At 40.8% G+C, this 16,132-nt stretch overlaps 1 protein-coding gene and 1 long non-coding RNA gene across 4 annotated transcripts in view; one reads left to right on the top strand and one right to left on the bottom strand.

Moving 5' to 3' along the window:
* ADAMTS20 (ADAM metallopeptidase with thrombospondin type 1 motif 20) overlaps positions 1-16,132 on the top strand; it is a 263,623-nt gene that overhangs the window by 184,204 nt on the left and 63,287 nt on the right. Inside the window, exons 27-28 of the mRNA XM_073619942.1 lie at positions 313-474; positions 4,679-4,855. Coding sequence (XP_073476043.1) covers positions 313-474; positions 4,679-4,855 — 339 coding nt within the window. The remainder of the gene's footprint in view (positions 1-312; positions 475-4,678; positions 4,856-16,132) is intronic.
* The window catches only part of LOC141132008 (uncharacterized), an 83,685-nt gene that overhangs the window by 41,571 nt on the left and 25,982 nt on the right, over positions 1-16,132 (bottom strand). For all 3 annotated transcript variants that reach the window (XR_012242850.1, XR_012242848.1, XR_012242849.1), the window contains 2 exons: positions 12,292-12,331; positions 8,011-8,160 (listed from right to left, as the gene is read on the bottom strand). This is a non-coding gene — a long non-coding RNA (uncharacterized lncRNA). The remainder of the gene's footprint in view (positions 1-8,010; positions 8,161-12,291; positions 12,332-16,132) is intronic.

Genomic DNA, 16,132 nt, shown 5'->3' with positions numbered 1-16,132 from the left:
CTTTGCTGATTTTGGTAAATAATTTGGTCTTTGTGTTAGTCATTTTTACATATTTTAGTTTTACCAGTGCAACAACAGACAAGCATAGTGACTTAGTTCACTTTATACTCTTTAGAAAAAATGTGTGATGGTGATGGGCTTTTTTTTTATATTTATAAGAAACGTTATATTTTACACTTTTTGCCTTACACTTTTTAAATTTGATTGTTCATTGCTTTCTATCCATGTATCTTTTATCTCAGCCTTTTTCACACATGGTAACTGTAACTATTTTAATATTAATAATTAATTCCTTTTAAACTTCTTATATAGTGTTCCAGCACTTGCGCAGGTGGTTTTGAGCGCCGGGTTGTTGTATGCCAAGATAGTGAAGGAAGGATTAGTCATTTTTGTGATGAGACAACCAAGCCTGCAGAATCAAGACATTGTAATTCTGGACCCTGTCCTCGTTGGAACTATGGAAGCTGGGGAGAAGTAAGAATATATATATATATATATATATATCTTAGTCGTACAGTGATGTTGTCACTTTGAGAAACCATAGTATATACAGTGGGGAAAATAATCATTTGCTCCCCTTCAGATTTTGTAAGTTTGCCCACTTACAAAGAAATGAAGGGTTTATATTTCTCATTATAGGTGTATTTTAATTGATAGAGACAGAATATAAACCAAAAATCCAGAAAATACATGATTCAAATGTTATAAATTGAGTTGCAGTTCAGTGAGTAAAATAAGTATTTGATCCCCAAGCAAAACATGACTTAGTACTTGGTGGAGAAACCCTTGTTGGCAAGCACCCATTTATCCTCTGGGGAAAAGGCTTGAAAAAGATCTCAGGGACTCTGCTTATACTGTGGCAACCATGGCCACTTTGTTGCCAGATGCCCTAATAAGCCGAGAAATGCCAAGAGTCTAGTGTGGGTGGGGTCCGCTTCGATAGACTATACTGTGTCAGTTTCCCTCAGAGATAAACTATTTTTTCCTGCACAGCTTAGCTCTGCCAAGTTTTCTGACCATCTCTTGACATTCGTAGATTCTGGCGCTGCAAGCAACTTCACTGTTAGGGGCCTAGCACACCGTCTGCAGATTCCTGTGACTAAGGTTCACAAACCTTGTTCAGTCTTAGCTGTTGATAACTTTCCCTTATCCATGGGCCTGGTCACCTTGTGCACTGTACCTATGACCCTGACCATTGGGGATTTTCATAGGGAGACAATCAGCTTCTACTTGATCTCATCTCCTACTTAGCCCCTTATCTTAGGGTATCCCTGGCTTCAACTTCACAATCTGCACATAGATTGGGCTACAGAAGAGATTAGGTCCTGGTCCCAGACCTGCATCCAGAACTGCATTAAAACTGCTGACCAGTTGCCCATTTATAACTCTTGTGTGGCCAGTACCAGTCATGTGCCTTTATTATAGTCCTATTCGGATCCCGATCATGACAATGTTTCCAAGTGTGACTCCAATTTGCATAAACATGTGCCTTTATATGACTCTGTTATAGCAAAAGACGATGACAAGTCTATTGAATTCTCTGTTGAAACAAAGTAATCTCAAACCATAACATTTCCACCACCATTGCTTTACAGGCTGTCTTTGGTTTGTGAATCTATGAGAAAAGCAAACATGCCTACAGCTACTGTGGCAATAAAACCCTATTTTTGATTCATCAGTCCATAGCACATTGTTCTAGAAGACCTGGTCTTTGCTTATATGTTCAATGGCAAACAATATTCTTGCTCTAATGTTCTTTTTGACAGCAAATTCATTTCTTGGTACATAAAGAATACAGGTTAAAAAATGTGCAATCTCTTTCTTGTTGTAGATTCATGCACTTTGACAAAAACTGTAGTTTACCTGTAGATTCCACAGTGAAAAGTTGGGGTTCATGGAGACTTCTTTTAGCATTAAATGGTCAGCTCTTGAGCTGAATTTGAGTCAGCAAGTCCTGCATAGTTTAGCAGTTGTTTGAAACCTACGCCACTTGTAGATGATTTTTCTTTATAGTGTAATGATTGATTTAGGTTGATTTGATGATCTTTTATTACAGTTACACTTATTGTTTTAAACCCCTTCCTTCCCATGACAGTCTTACAGTCATTTATTCCCAAGCCAGGCACTGCACTGCCTCCCGTCAGAAACTTCTCTGCCAGGAGAAATCGTGTTCTGAGCAGAGTGCCTTTTGATTTGCATTGTGCTCAACCTCTTAGAGAGAGAACATATACTCACAGGCCTGATATGTCTCCCATTGAACTACTAGAGAAGAGGATTTTATGCTATGTCAGAAATCCACAATTCTATCCAGTTCTTTGAAATTCTCATATATGCTTCATTTGGTATATTGAGACATGTACTAAATTCAAGTAGACCCCTAAACTTTGCTTCTTCAGGCAAGGATATAGTCTGAACAAGCTCATTTTGTTTATTTCCCATTCTTGCACTGCTTTCTCCTACAAAATTTAAAATGACATAAACTGTTACCTAATATGCCGCTTATTCAACTACATACTTTGTGTTTGTGTGCCTTTCTCTTGATTGAATCTGTAGGCAGGAGGTTCCCTTACTGTATCTTGTAGCTACTAGGTGTTTGCTATACAATTGTATATACTTTTAGCTGGATGCATTCTTAGGCTACATGCCCACGGACGTTTTAAAAAACGAGCTGCAGCGCTAGTACCAACGCCAGGAAAAAAACAACATGATTTTTTTTTGCAGTTTGCATTGGCGTCAATGCTCGTTTAGCCACGCTATCTTTCAGATGCGTTTCTCTGTCTCTATTCAAAATGAATGGTTCCCTATGGGAGCCCATTGATTTGAATAGAAGTCAACCCAGAAGTCGGATCAAGATGATCCGACTTGCGGTGCAACTTGTGTGCTGAGAATCTTGCAGGAGAACCCCGACAAAATTTTGCGTGAGGTTCCCCCCAAGATCCATACCCCTTATCCGAGCATACAGCCCGGCAGGTTCAGGAAAGGGGGGAGCGAGCGAGCGCCCCCCCTCCTGGACCATACCAGGCCACATGCCCTCAACATGAGGGGTGGGTACTTTGGGGCAGAGGGGGCCCCTGCGCCCCCACCCCAAAACACCTTGTCCCCATGTTGATGAGGACAAGGGCCTCTTCCCGACAACCCTTGCCCGGGGGTTATCAGGGTTTGCGGGTGGGGACTTATCATGATCTGGAAGCCCCCTTTAACAATATCTGGGGGCCCCCCAGATCACAGCCCCCCACCCTAGGTGAATGAGTATGGGGTACATCGTACCCCCACCCTTTTGCTGGGTCTTCTCCCCTTTCCGGTTCTTCTCCTCTCTCTTCTGCTATTTTGCTGGGTCTTCTCCCCTCTCTGGGTCTTCTCCCCTCTCCGGTTCCTCTCCTCTCTCTCCGCTATCTTCTGCTCCTTTGCTGGGTCTTCGCCCTCTGTTCTTCTGATGTTGACTCAACGCAATCTCCCAGTGTAATGCTGGGTCCGCCATGTACAATGACTTATATTGGCATGGGGCGGGGCCACCCGATGATGTAAGTAGGAGGGCACGCCCCTTGTGATGTCACTGCCCAGGGCATGATGGGGTGATGATGTCACAAGGGGTGTGTCCTCCTACTTACGTTATAGGGTGGCTCTGCCCTATGCCAATATAAGTCATTGCACACGGCGGACCTAGCATTACACCGGGAGATCGCATCGAGTCAACATCGGAAGAAGAACAGAGGGAGAAGACAAGCAAAAGAGCAGAAGATAGCGGAGAGAGAGGAGAAAAACCAGAGAGGGGAGAAGACCCAGCGAGGGGAGAAGACCCAGCAAAAGAGCAGAAGATAGCAGAGAGAGAGGAGAAGAACCGGAGAGGGGAGAGGACCCAGCGAGGGGAGAAGACCCAGCAAAAGAGAAGAAGAGAGAGGAGAAAAACCAGAGAGGGGAGAAGACTCAGCAAAAGAGCAGAAGAGAGAGGAGAAGAAGCGGAGCTGCTTATAATAAAATACTTTAAAAACCTGTGTAGTGTGTTTATTTTTGACATTTTTTTTTATGTAGGTGAATGGGTAGGTGTACGATGCACCCCATACTCATTCACCTAGGGTGGGGGGCCGTGATCTGGGGGGCCCCCTTATTAAAGGGTGCTTCCAGATCACGATAAGTCCCCGTCCGCAGACACTGACAACCACCATGCAAGGATTGTTGGGAATAGGCCCTTGTCCTCATCAACATGGGGACAAGGTGCTTTGGGGTGGGGGGGGCGCAGGGGCCCCCTCCGCCTCAAAGCACTCACCCCCCACGCTGTGTATACAGCGTTAAGCCCCGTTAAATCGCATTTAACACCTTTTACCGGTGTCTGGCGTTTTTACAGCTCTAGCACTGGAGCCTCAGAATGCACTGGTCCTGGGGTTTTTTTTTAGCTTAAAACGTCTATGCCACTTACAGCTCAAAAACGCCATGGTGGGCATGAGGCCATAGGCTAACATTGAGAGGTGTTTTTAAGCTGCAAAAAACGCTCAAAAAAGCAGCTGTAAAAATGTCCGTGGGCACGAGGCCTTAACGTGAGGCTGATTTACTAAAGAAGTTTGAAAATTAAATTCCTGTTTATATAATTTTGTATAGTCTATGGAAGATGATGGAGCTGTATACATCAGTAATTCTTTTAAATACACTGATATTAAACTTTTGAATTCTGTCTATATTTTAGTGCACCCAGACATGTGGAGGTGGAATGAAAACAAGATTAGTGATCTGTCAGCTGACGAACGGACAATTGTTGGATGATCAAAACTGTGAAATTCTTGATAAACCACCAAATGTGGCACAGTGTAACACACATTCATGCCCTGCTGATGCTTCTTGGCATCCACGACCATGGAAATCGGTACGATAGCATATTTATGGTATTTCTATGAAACAGTTTGTGCGGAAATCAACAAATATCTGATGTACAGTATAATTATTTAAATCTAGTATATTTAATTTTGAATAATATATTCATACTTGGGGCATTTCTTTGTGTAAAAATATATGTATATGTAGCTACACGGAGATGTGTTTAAATCATTTGTAAATGTTCATTTTCAGAGTTTATTTAAATAAGGAGCACATATTTAATACCATGTTAAGAGAGAGATCCTAAAAGTTTAATAATTATGATTTGTGGTTTTGATAAAAAAAAAACAAAAAACTGTAAAATAGTTGTACGGAAAGAAATAAGTTAAGGCTCAGTACAATTGTTTTACTAATTAAGGTGATTTACATAATATGCAGTTCTTTGCACATGATTATTTTAGAACACTTTCATCACCATTCAGAACACACTGAGATAACGTGAGCATCCTTAGACGAAAAATTAATTTTAATTTAACTTACTTTCTACCTGTATTCTTGTAACTTAATTTAAGTTAATTATTTTACATGACAGGAGAAAATATGCAGTGCCAGCACTCATATTATGTGATGTGTAGTAAACTGGAACATGTACTGATACAAGATAAAAAAGGAAAGATTCATATTATTTTTATTACATTTCATATTGTAGCTGTAACTTGCATATACATTTGGTTTGAAAATATTTAGTACAAGCTAATCACACTGTAATGACAGCAGCCTTGCTTTTGTTTTTTTAGCTAGTGGGAGCCCATACTGCAGAAATTGTCCAAAATCATCTTTGTTGCCCATTTAATGTCACATACAACATTAAAAAGCTCATCCACAGCCAAAAAAAAAAAAAAAAAAACATAAAACATACACATAATTTCTAGTCTGTTTGACATTAGCCAAAGAATCAAAATTTCCATGGACCAGGGAAATATCCAACTCTCCAGAACAGTAGTTTATTCTTGTTAAGACTGCCCTCACACTATGTCTCTCAGCAGAGTAACATTCTGACATCCCCAAGGTTTGCAATAGGTTTGAAATACAGTTGTAAAGGCAGATATATATCTATATCTATATATATATATTAGAAGTGGCATAATTGTTCCTGATTAGTCTAGCTCCTTGGAATGGGTGCCCCTTCCTGGTCAAAAGGGCTATGCTACAACACTTACCCATGAACATGCTAATATTAACATTTGACAATCTGAAAACTAGAGTTATTTGAAGCAACACACTCAGAGAGTCCTTTTATAATTTTCCTAAAAATAAAATGCTGCTTGGAGCTTGTTATTGAGGCTATCAAAGTATAATTCTTGAGTTTAAAAAGAATTAATGTAATATTAAAAGCAACATGTAAGGTACATTAGTGTATCTAAATTCAGATTGCTGCCTGAGTACAGGTACCTTGTGGTGTCTGGAAGTACCTTTGTTTATTCCCTAATCAAATTCTGTGTACAGGTAGAATCCCTTATCTCGATACAGAGGGTCTCAATTTATACAGAAGTCAAGGCTATGTACATCTGGGATCTAGAGGCTCACTTCATACTCCCTGGGTAAACAGTAGGGTTGTCCCGATACCGATACTAGTATCGGTATCGGCACCGATACCGAGCATTTGCCCAAGTACTTGTACTCGGACAAATGCTCCCGATGCTTCCCCCGATACCTGGAGGACAGCTGTGATCGGCGCGTGGGGGAGTTACAAGATTCTCCCCCAGCGGCTTTCACCAGCTTTAGTGACATACAGCGGTGATCGCTCACAGCTGACTGTCACTGCATCCTCCTCCGTGCCCCCTCTGTTCCTCTGTGCCTCTCCGCTGTCCCCTGCATTCCTCTATCCTTATCTGTCCCCTCCGTACTCCCCCTCCGTTCCTCTATCCTTATCTGTCCCCCTCCGTACTCCCCCTCCGTTCCTCTCTCCTTATCTCTCCCCCTCCGTTCCTCTATCCTTATCTGTCCCCTGCATTCCTCTCTCATCTGTTCCCTCCGTTCTCCCCCTCAGTTCCTCCGTCCTCCCCCTCCTTCCTTTGTGTATGGATAGAGTCAGCTGACTCTGTCCATTCACATAACTGAAACATTGTAATCTTCTGTGATTACGATGTGTCAGTTTATGAATGGAGAGAAGCCGCTGTCTTCTCTCCATTCATTCTCAGTGCAGCTGACGCTGCAGAGAAAGGGACTGGGGAATCTCTATCCTCTGTCTCTTTCTCTGTTTCAAGGGGGAGATATCAGAGGTCTGTTAAGACCCCTGATATCTCACCAAAGCCCCCCAACAGGGCTGATTTAAAAAAAAAAAAAAAAAAAAAACAATAAATAATAAAAAAATATTATTGTAAAAAATAAAAATTGTAAAAGAAAAAAAAAAAAACCACACACACATACAGCGTTCACCCCCCCCCCCCCCAAAAAAAAATTAGCAAAAAAAAAACTGTCACGTGACATTAAAAAAAAAGTATCGGTAATCGGCATCGGCGAGTACTTGAAAAAAAGTATCGGTACTTGTACTCGGTCCTAAAAAAGTGGTATCGGGACAACCCTAGTAAACAGTAATTAGTTAGAGACACATCATAGTTACTGGTACCTGAAATGTGGTGGTATTGCCCATTTGGACACATTGGTACACACATTAAAAAGGTTTCTTTGAATATATTTAATTTTATCACAGTGTAAATTTTACCACTGTAACGGTTAACCCATCCAAAACTGACCTCATAGTTTTGGGTGGGTTCCATGCAACCCTGGGTACCTAAAATGTTGTTATTGGGGGGGGGGGTGAGTCTAGTGTTGGCGTAGATAAAATGGGTTTTTGTCCCTTGCTAGTTGCCTAGTTGACCAGAAATGAAAAGAAACATCCGTTTACATTTTTTTTAATGTTTCAATCTCTCAGCTTAAGGTAGACTGTTGACTTGGTGCTCCCCAGTGTTCTAATTTCAACTCACTTTGAAAATGTTGGTCAATGATAGTAGATAATGATTTACATACTTTTTACCTTCAGTAGTTAACCTATTGCTTCACTAGATGAAGATAATCAATAGGACACCAAACCACTAAAATCAGTTCAGTAAGGTCAGCCAACTCCACCTTTCACAGCATGTTTCATATTACACCCATGTTAGTCCACAGCCCCCAACACTTAAACTGCCCCCCTCCACTTACCTGAATTGCAGGCTTTTGTTTACTTTTGAATTCTGAGATCACGCATTCATAGTTCATTGATACTTCCTGCAACTCCATAACTGCATACAGGTTGGTACTTCTGTGCACTGCTCCACGGGTCCACTAACCATGGTTGCAATGCTTTGCATGCTGAAATGCAAAAAGTTAATGAATGTAGACTCAGGGAGCATTTATTATTTTTTAAAAAGGTTGAATATGTTTTTAAATACATAACAGTTCTGCATCACCTCTAAATCACACTTTAAATGTGCATGCTTTGTAAAACAAAACAGTTGTTAGCCAGAACTGAATAGGGTCTTATTGTTTCTTGATAAATTGGAGCTCCAGCCCCCCCCCCCCCCTCCAAAAATGAAGAGTCAGCAGCTAAAAATACTATAGCTGCTGACTTTTAATATTAGGGCACTTACCTATCCAGGGTTCCAGCAATGTCGGCACTCCAGCCAAATTTCCGATCCGCCCACGGGTGCCACCACCATTCTTGGCAAGGGAAACCAGCTGTGAAGTTTTTCGGCTTCACGCCCAGTTCCCTACTGCGCATGCGCAAAGCGTGCTGTGCTTTCTAACTGGCCCGGCAATGGGGAAAGGAGGAGGGGGGCCAAACTTCCAGGGGACCTCGCCGCATCTTGCCGCAGCCAAGTCCCCCGGATGTGGGGACGGGTACCTGTCAAAAACAGGTACCCATTCCCCCTCCCCCTGAAAGGTGCCAAATGTGGCACCGGAGGGGGGGGGGGGGAAGCAAACAAGCGGAGCTTATATATTGGTAGGTAATGAAAATATCAAATTATACTTTTGCAAAAAAATTGTAAATATTGAACAGGATTTTACATATTTTTTGAAACATAGGAAAAGTGTTGTGGAAAATCTACACTATTTTAAAAGCTGGTCTCTTTGATCAAGACTGAATGTAGGGTTTTAAAAGAGTGCTTTGCTCAGAATATAAAATTAAAAAGTTATAGTATGTTTATCTATTAAAAAAAGTTATAGTTTGTTAAAAAATTATTATGTAAGTCTGCTCTGTATTAGACAACAAAGAAATTTTACCATTTTCTTTACTAGTAATGTGCATATTATAATACATTGTTCTCATATACCTCAATAAATCATACAATTATATACCATAGAATTTTCAAGAGACAGTGGGGTTAATTTACTAAAACCAAAAAGGCTTTGCAAAGGAGTTTTAACTTAGTGAATGCGGTGAAAATTTCAAAGCATACCCAATTACATGCAATGAAAAATTTAAAAACAGTATTTTTACTTGTATATGAACAGATGACGGATGTTAGCAAAGCTTCATCTTGAGAGCTAAGCTAAAGGAATATTCACCTGCAAAGTAAAAAACCTATTTGCCTTTAGTAATCAACCCCAATATCTTCAGTGCTGCACCATTTTCTTGAAGCCACCTGTTATTACGTTTTACAGTGATGTGCATTGTGACTTGAGTATGTTGCTCATTAGAATAGATAATGTGTTTGAAAATACATATACAGAAAACAGAATACATATAATCAGTTAGCAGCAAGTGCTTGTTCATAACAGTGAATTATATTGTATCTTTTAGCAGTTTAAAGTGGTTGTAAACCCACAAAAGAAAAACCTGCAAGACAAAGGCATAATGAGCTAGTATGCATAGCATACCAGCTCATTATGAAATACTTACCTTAGATTGAAGCCCCCGCAGTGCTCCCCGTACACAGCTCCAGTCGGCGACATCGCTTCTGGAGTTACTTCCGGGTATCGCGGGTTCCGGCGCTGTGATTGGCCGAAACCGTGATGAGGTCACGCATGTGCGCGGGAGCCGCCAGTGATGGCACACTAACTGTAGCAACGGCACGGACATACCATTGCTTCAGTGCGCATGTCCTGATGATGTCGGCACATGCTGATATAGGGGATATCTCCTAAACCGTGCAGGTTTAGGAGATATCCAGGGTAGCTATTATAGGCTTACCTGTAGTAAAAAGCGGTCTATAAGGCTTTACAACCACTTTAATCTGTCTGGCAGCCTTAGATTATGTTAATTTACACACTGCGCTTTAGCTAATTATGTAAAGAATTTGGAGCCTGATTTACCACTCCATGGTATCACATATTGCATGCCAGTAGTTAAACATCAAGCAATATCATCAAACTTAAAGTGTAAGTAAGTGTAAGTAAACCCTCCTATCGTTTTTAGCCAAGGAAGCTGCCATCTTTGCCTCTGTTTAATCTACAACTGCCATGATGCTGCACATGTGATCAGTTATGACACCAGCCATTGGATGGTTTGACAGTTTGGTTGAGAGCACAACCAATGAGAGTGTTCATTTCCGGCACGTGCTGGAAATGAAACTGTTTTATGGATGGGTTTTCTTCTGCTTTAATAATATTGCTTGGCTCATCAAAGGTAGAACATTTTACAGTAATAATGCATAGACTGTTTCCTTTGCAAAGCTTATTCACAAAGCTTTTTCACAGGGAATCCACAAAATTGAGCATTAAAATCACCTTATTTTTTCACCTTCTACAAGGATATGACAAGCTATTTATTACACACTGACAGTGCTCCTCTTATGTTACAGGAGCCTTTTTGGACAAAAAAAATATAGATTAGGCCGAACATCCTGTGTGGGTATGTGGGATGGGGTTTGAAATTAGGAGAATAATTATTTGATTTTAAGTGAATAAAATCTATTGCATCAGTAAAATCGACATGAAAATAAACCAGTCCCTGCTTTCTAATCGATGTAGATGCATTTAGGGCAGGTTCAAATCTATGCATTGAGGTAATACATGTAAATAAAAAGGTTTATGTGTTGCGTTACCCTACCATTTATTTTGAATGACACTGCAGCATGCTATTTTGCAACCAGGACAAAGGCAATAAAAGGTTCCAGAGAACAAAGACATTATGGAGAAACATTTAGGCCGGGTTTACATATCTGTGAATTGGATGCGGTTTTCACTGCATCCAATTCGCATGACATGCTAGTGTGACCAGTTCTCAATGGAGCTGGTTCACACATGTCTGGGACACACGCAGTGCGAATTCCAAAAGGATCCTATGCGTTACTGGGTCCAGTTCAGGTGGGAATTCAGGCAAAAATGCAGACCTGAAGTTGCAGATCAAACAGAAGCAGCTTCCTTGGCTGTAAAGGATAGGAGGGTTTCATTCTGCTTTAAGGCTGTCAGCAGATCAGCCTCTAAAAAAATGAAATGTATAATGTTTGGGGGTTATAAATAATTTTCTTGCAAAAAAATACAGATTTAAACTTGTAAACAACAAGTGCTAGAAAAAGCCTGGTCTTCAAGTGGTTAAGTACCTATAGCAGCTAATCAGAATTCATAGTGTACTGTTTTGACTTACTCTGGGTGGTTAGTTGAAATGAAATTCACTCAAGTAGTGCTCAGAACAAATAATTATACAATGTTCAGTTTGTCTTGTCCTGTGTCAATTTCTTTATTTTTTTAATTGTTGTATTTTGTGTTTATAACATTGTACTTGGTTGTACTGTAGCAATCTTGCTTTATTCAAGCATATCTTGAATATGAATACCTTAGATGTCTGGGCAACTTAAGCTATGTTTTTACAGTGCTGTGACAATACTGATTTGCACCTGATTTTTTCCATATAAAAAAAGGCCAGTCTGTGTGATATTCCTTTAAATGGAAATATTTATTTTTATCTTTGGTGACGTGACATCCCATTTGCAAATTAAACGTAAATATTGTTAAACAGGTTTATTACGAATAAAATATAAAGTGAGAAACCCAAATCTGATCAGTGCTACCCAACCATGGGTATATTTAATATTTATGTGTTGTTCCAATAGGCTATTTCACAGAGTTTGTAATCCGTTCTCTTATGCCTTACAGCTTTTATAAATTACTAGATTATTATTTTCTTTTTAAATATCCCTCTCTCTCTTTCTCTCTATATAGATAGATAGATAGATAGATAGATAGATAGATAGATAGATAGATAGATAGATTCATATATATAGATAGATATATAGATATATATAGATATATATATATCTATATATATATGTATATATACTGTGTTCAATTAATAAAAATAGGTTTGTAAAGAAATAATAACTACTTGTACTAAATATCACCAAAGTCACATTTTCAAAAAAGATTGGAAAGTGTGCCTTAATATTATTTATAGCCTTGCATGTTTGCCATCCAGCTCATGTTCAAGATATGTTTGCATAGAGCATGTTTTTTAACTTGTGCTACATATTTTAACAAATTGCAAGTAACTTGATGATTTACCTAAACTACAGACTGACAGTTCTTAACATCTGCATTTTGCCTGAAAAAAAGAAAATATAAAAGTTAATTTGATTCAAATGGCAGGCTGACAGTTCCTAACATGTGCATTATGGCTGTTTTAAGAAAATATAAAAAAAACTTAAACTGAATGGCTTTTTTGTCTTTTGTGTTGGGCTATGGTTTTCTTCCATTTTTATGTTGTTCTTTTTGTGTAGTTAGAACATTTTCTGTGTCAAAGTTTCAACAAAATATTATTCTCTACCCATCCACACTGCTACAACATTGGCGATTAGTGCTGAATGTTACATTTTCCAGAAACTCACCCTCAATGTCTCACTCCATACTGTGTTAGAGAATGATTGCCTCAAGCTGTTTGTAGTTCCTTATCAAATTAAAGTCTATATTGAGAAATGACAGCTGAAGCACATGTGGCTCCAGACACAGATTAGAGGGGCATTGTATCTTTAATAGGTTGATACCTAAGGGCCTATGTTGATGGGCTTTCAGCTTGTTTTTGGTATTAATTGACACCAGATGACATCAGTTTGATATGTTTCTGTCATCATTCAATGCATTTAACCTGCAGTTGACCTCCTCCTGGATTGCATTTGACCTGCTTCATATATATATATATTGGACTGAAAAAATGTGCTTAACGCAAAAAAAAAAAGCCAGTTTTAACACAGCTCATACAATGTAAGAACTAATAGTAAATTAAAAACAGAATATGTGGGGGATGAGCACAAAACTGAAAAGAAGAACCAAAATGTGAATATGACAGGTTAATATGGAAAATGTCCTCTGTATTAATGTATTGATCAGTAAGGTCAGGTTCACCAAAACTAAGTGGTTATCATCAAAATCCAGTTGGGATGAAAAACAGATGAGCCACTGACATTCAAACATTTATATCTACAGAACCTAAAAACAACTTTGGTCAGAAAGTGGTTAACCTCATATTTAACGTATATTTTACTAATTGAGTGTGCCAATTCTAGAAAACCTCATTTGAAAGGTGTGTTTAATTTAAAGTGGTTTTAAAGGCTCAAGAACAAAAACCTGCTGTGTGCAGCACCTCCCCCCAAGCCCCCCCAATACTCATCTGAGCCCCCTCTCAATCCATTGATGTGCACTAGAGCTGAGCTTCTCACGGGTCTCTCATTTCTCATTGACTGAGACAGCAGCAGGAGCCATTGGAGAGAGAGCTGGGGCAGGTGAAGCCACAGAGATTTGGAGCAAGCACGGACCAGTGCCCCCAGAGCAAATGGCTTGCTATTGGGAGCACTGGCTGAGGCGGAGGAGCCAGGAGTGTTGGCGGGGGGACACAAAAACAGGAGGATCAGGGCTGCTCTGTGCAAAACCATTGCACAGAGCAGGTAAGTATGACATGTTTGTTACTTATTTTTTTTTTTTTATGAACCTTTAATGTCACTTTAAGTGTAAAGCATCATTAGTTATATATTTTTGGAAGTGATGTACTGTATATTGTCCCCTTAGCCCAGGGGTAGGCAACCCACGCTGCACCCGGCCTGCCACCGCTGAATGTCAGTGCCTGTGATAAATAAAGAGGACACTGCTGCAGGGGGGTGCAGGGGACAGAGGACACAACAGTAGGGGGGGGTGCAGGGGACAGAGAACACTACAATGGGGGGTGCAGGGGACAGAGGAAGCTACAGTGGGGGGTGTAGGGGACAGAGGAAGCTACAGTGGGGGGTGTAGGGGACAGAGGAAGCTACAGTGGGGGGTGTAGGGGACAGAGGAAGCTACAGTGAGGGGTGCAGAGGGAAGAGGACACTGCTATAGGTGTACAGAGGACACTGCAATGGGAGGACCCTATTACTCCTATCACTCCTGGGGACAGGGACCCCTTCTCCTTTGGGGACAGGGACCCCTTCTCCTTTGGGGACAGGGACCCCTTCTCACTTGGGGAAAGGGACCCCTTCTTGCTTGGGGACAGAAACCCCATCTCCCCTGAGGACAGGGAATCCATGACCCCTGGGGACAGGGACTCCTCCCCTTGGGACAGGGACGCTTTCTCCCCTGGTGACAGGGCCCCCATCCCCCCTGGGGACGGGGCCTCCATCTCTCCTAAGGGCAAGAACAGGGCCCCCATTTTCCCTAGGGACAGGAACCCCATCTCCATACCATGCTGGCTAGCGGGGCTGGTGTCAGCCCTTTGGTGCCAGGATGGGGTAGGGGGGCAGTAAAATCCTAATCCCCAGCTACATACTCCCTCAGGGTGAACTGGCTTTGTATTAGTGAAGCAGTGAGGTAAACCTATACTGTTTATTACTGTGTTAGGATTTTTATTATCTTCATTTATTAAAATTTAAAAAAGTAAAATTAATGCAGTGCAATATATAAGTCCATAAACCGGTATTGAAAAAGCAGACAGTTCTCAGCAATAAAAAGGCAGGGATACCTCATGAGGAGAAACACAATTCAGTTTTGCTGAATAGTCTGAGTGACTGATCCTCCACCACCAAATCCAAACTCTTACCAGATGGGATGGACCTCTGAACTAACAGAAGGTCATGCAGGCTTGAGCAGAAGTTTGCTTGATCACTTTGTCCATTTCAACACTACCAATGTGTTAGAATGGTAGTAAAAGATTCACTGTAGGTTTGAGGGCTTAAAGTCGCACTTACAGACAATCCAGGGGATGCCATTGCTGACCTCCGCCCCCAATGCCATTTGCCCAACTGATTCTTCCTTTAATGCTTTCTGAGTCGCTGACCGTGCTCTTTGGGTGGAATGTCTAATCTTTTATTGAGGGCACAGACAGCCATGACTATTAATTTATTAGCAGGTGAATGTGGCCCTCAATGCATTTACATACATTGAATCCCGCCCTTAAATGTCAAAAGGTTGCTGACCCCTGCCTTAGCCCTTTGGAAAGCACAATGTTGCTGATGTATTGTGTGACCTGAGCTTACAACCTGAATATTTATGAAGAAACACCATGTGTATAATGCTTGTTTCCTGATGTACTGAACACATTGTGCTTGTGTGCCAACCAAGCCACAATATTTTGCCTAAAGTGTAAGTCCAGCCTAACACTAAAATCCCTGCATCTATAGACAGCCACGATCTAACACTAACCTATCTATCCCTGTAAAGAAGAAATCAGTATACATACCCTTTTTCAAGCCGATCCGATCTGGTCTCCAGCAGCAGAAGCTCTGCAGAGGACACGGCCAACAACGACTGTGAAATGAATGGGGAGTGACGTCATCCATAGAGTTACTATGGGGCTTCCATTGTTGGATATGTCCTCTGCACCCGCCTCCACAGCGAAGCCGCAGCTGATACCTCAGTGTGGGATCAGGTCGGATCGGCTTCAGAAAAGGTATGTATTCTGATTTCTTCTTTACAGGGTTAGATAGGTTAGTGTTAGATTGTCAATGGCTGTAGATGCAGGGATTTTAGTGTTAGGGTGGACTTCTACTTTAACCACCTGTTACCACCTTGCAGACATGCAACAGTTACATATGCATGTGGACATCAATTTATTGCATGCGCACGTTAATTATGCATGCAAGAATATGTGCTACATTAAGGTCAGAAATGAGAAAAGTCTGTTCTAACAATGCTTATTATAACATTAATAAGTGGAATTTGTGTGGACAGAATTTGCCATTGCATGCGCACGTTAATTATGCATGCAAGAATATGTGCTACATTAAGGTCAGAAATGAGAAAAGTCTGTTCTAACAATGCTTATTATAACATTAATAAGTGGAATTTGTGTGGACAGAATTTGCCATTTCAAAGAATAAGAGGTAGGAGGAAGTTCCACAAAAAGAAGGGGAGAAGAGCGGTAGACCCTCAGAGTGTAAAG

The sequence above is a fragment of the Aquarana catesbeiana genome, linkage group LG03 (genome assembly GCF_042186555.1).
Source record: "Aquarana catesbeiana isolate 2022-GZ linkage group LG03, ASM4218655v1, whole genome shotgun sequence".
NCBI lineage: Eukaryota > Metazoa > Chordata > Amphibia > Anura > Ranidae > Aquarana > Aquarana catesbeiana.
The sequence above is the reverse complement of the archived record's forward strand: the minus strand, read 5'-3'. Positions and strand labels throughout refer to the sequence as shown.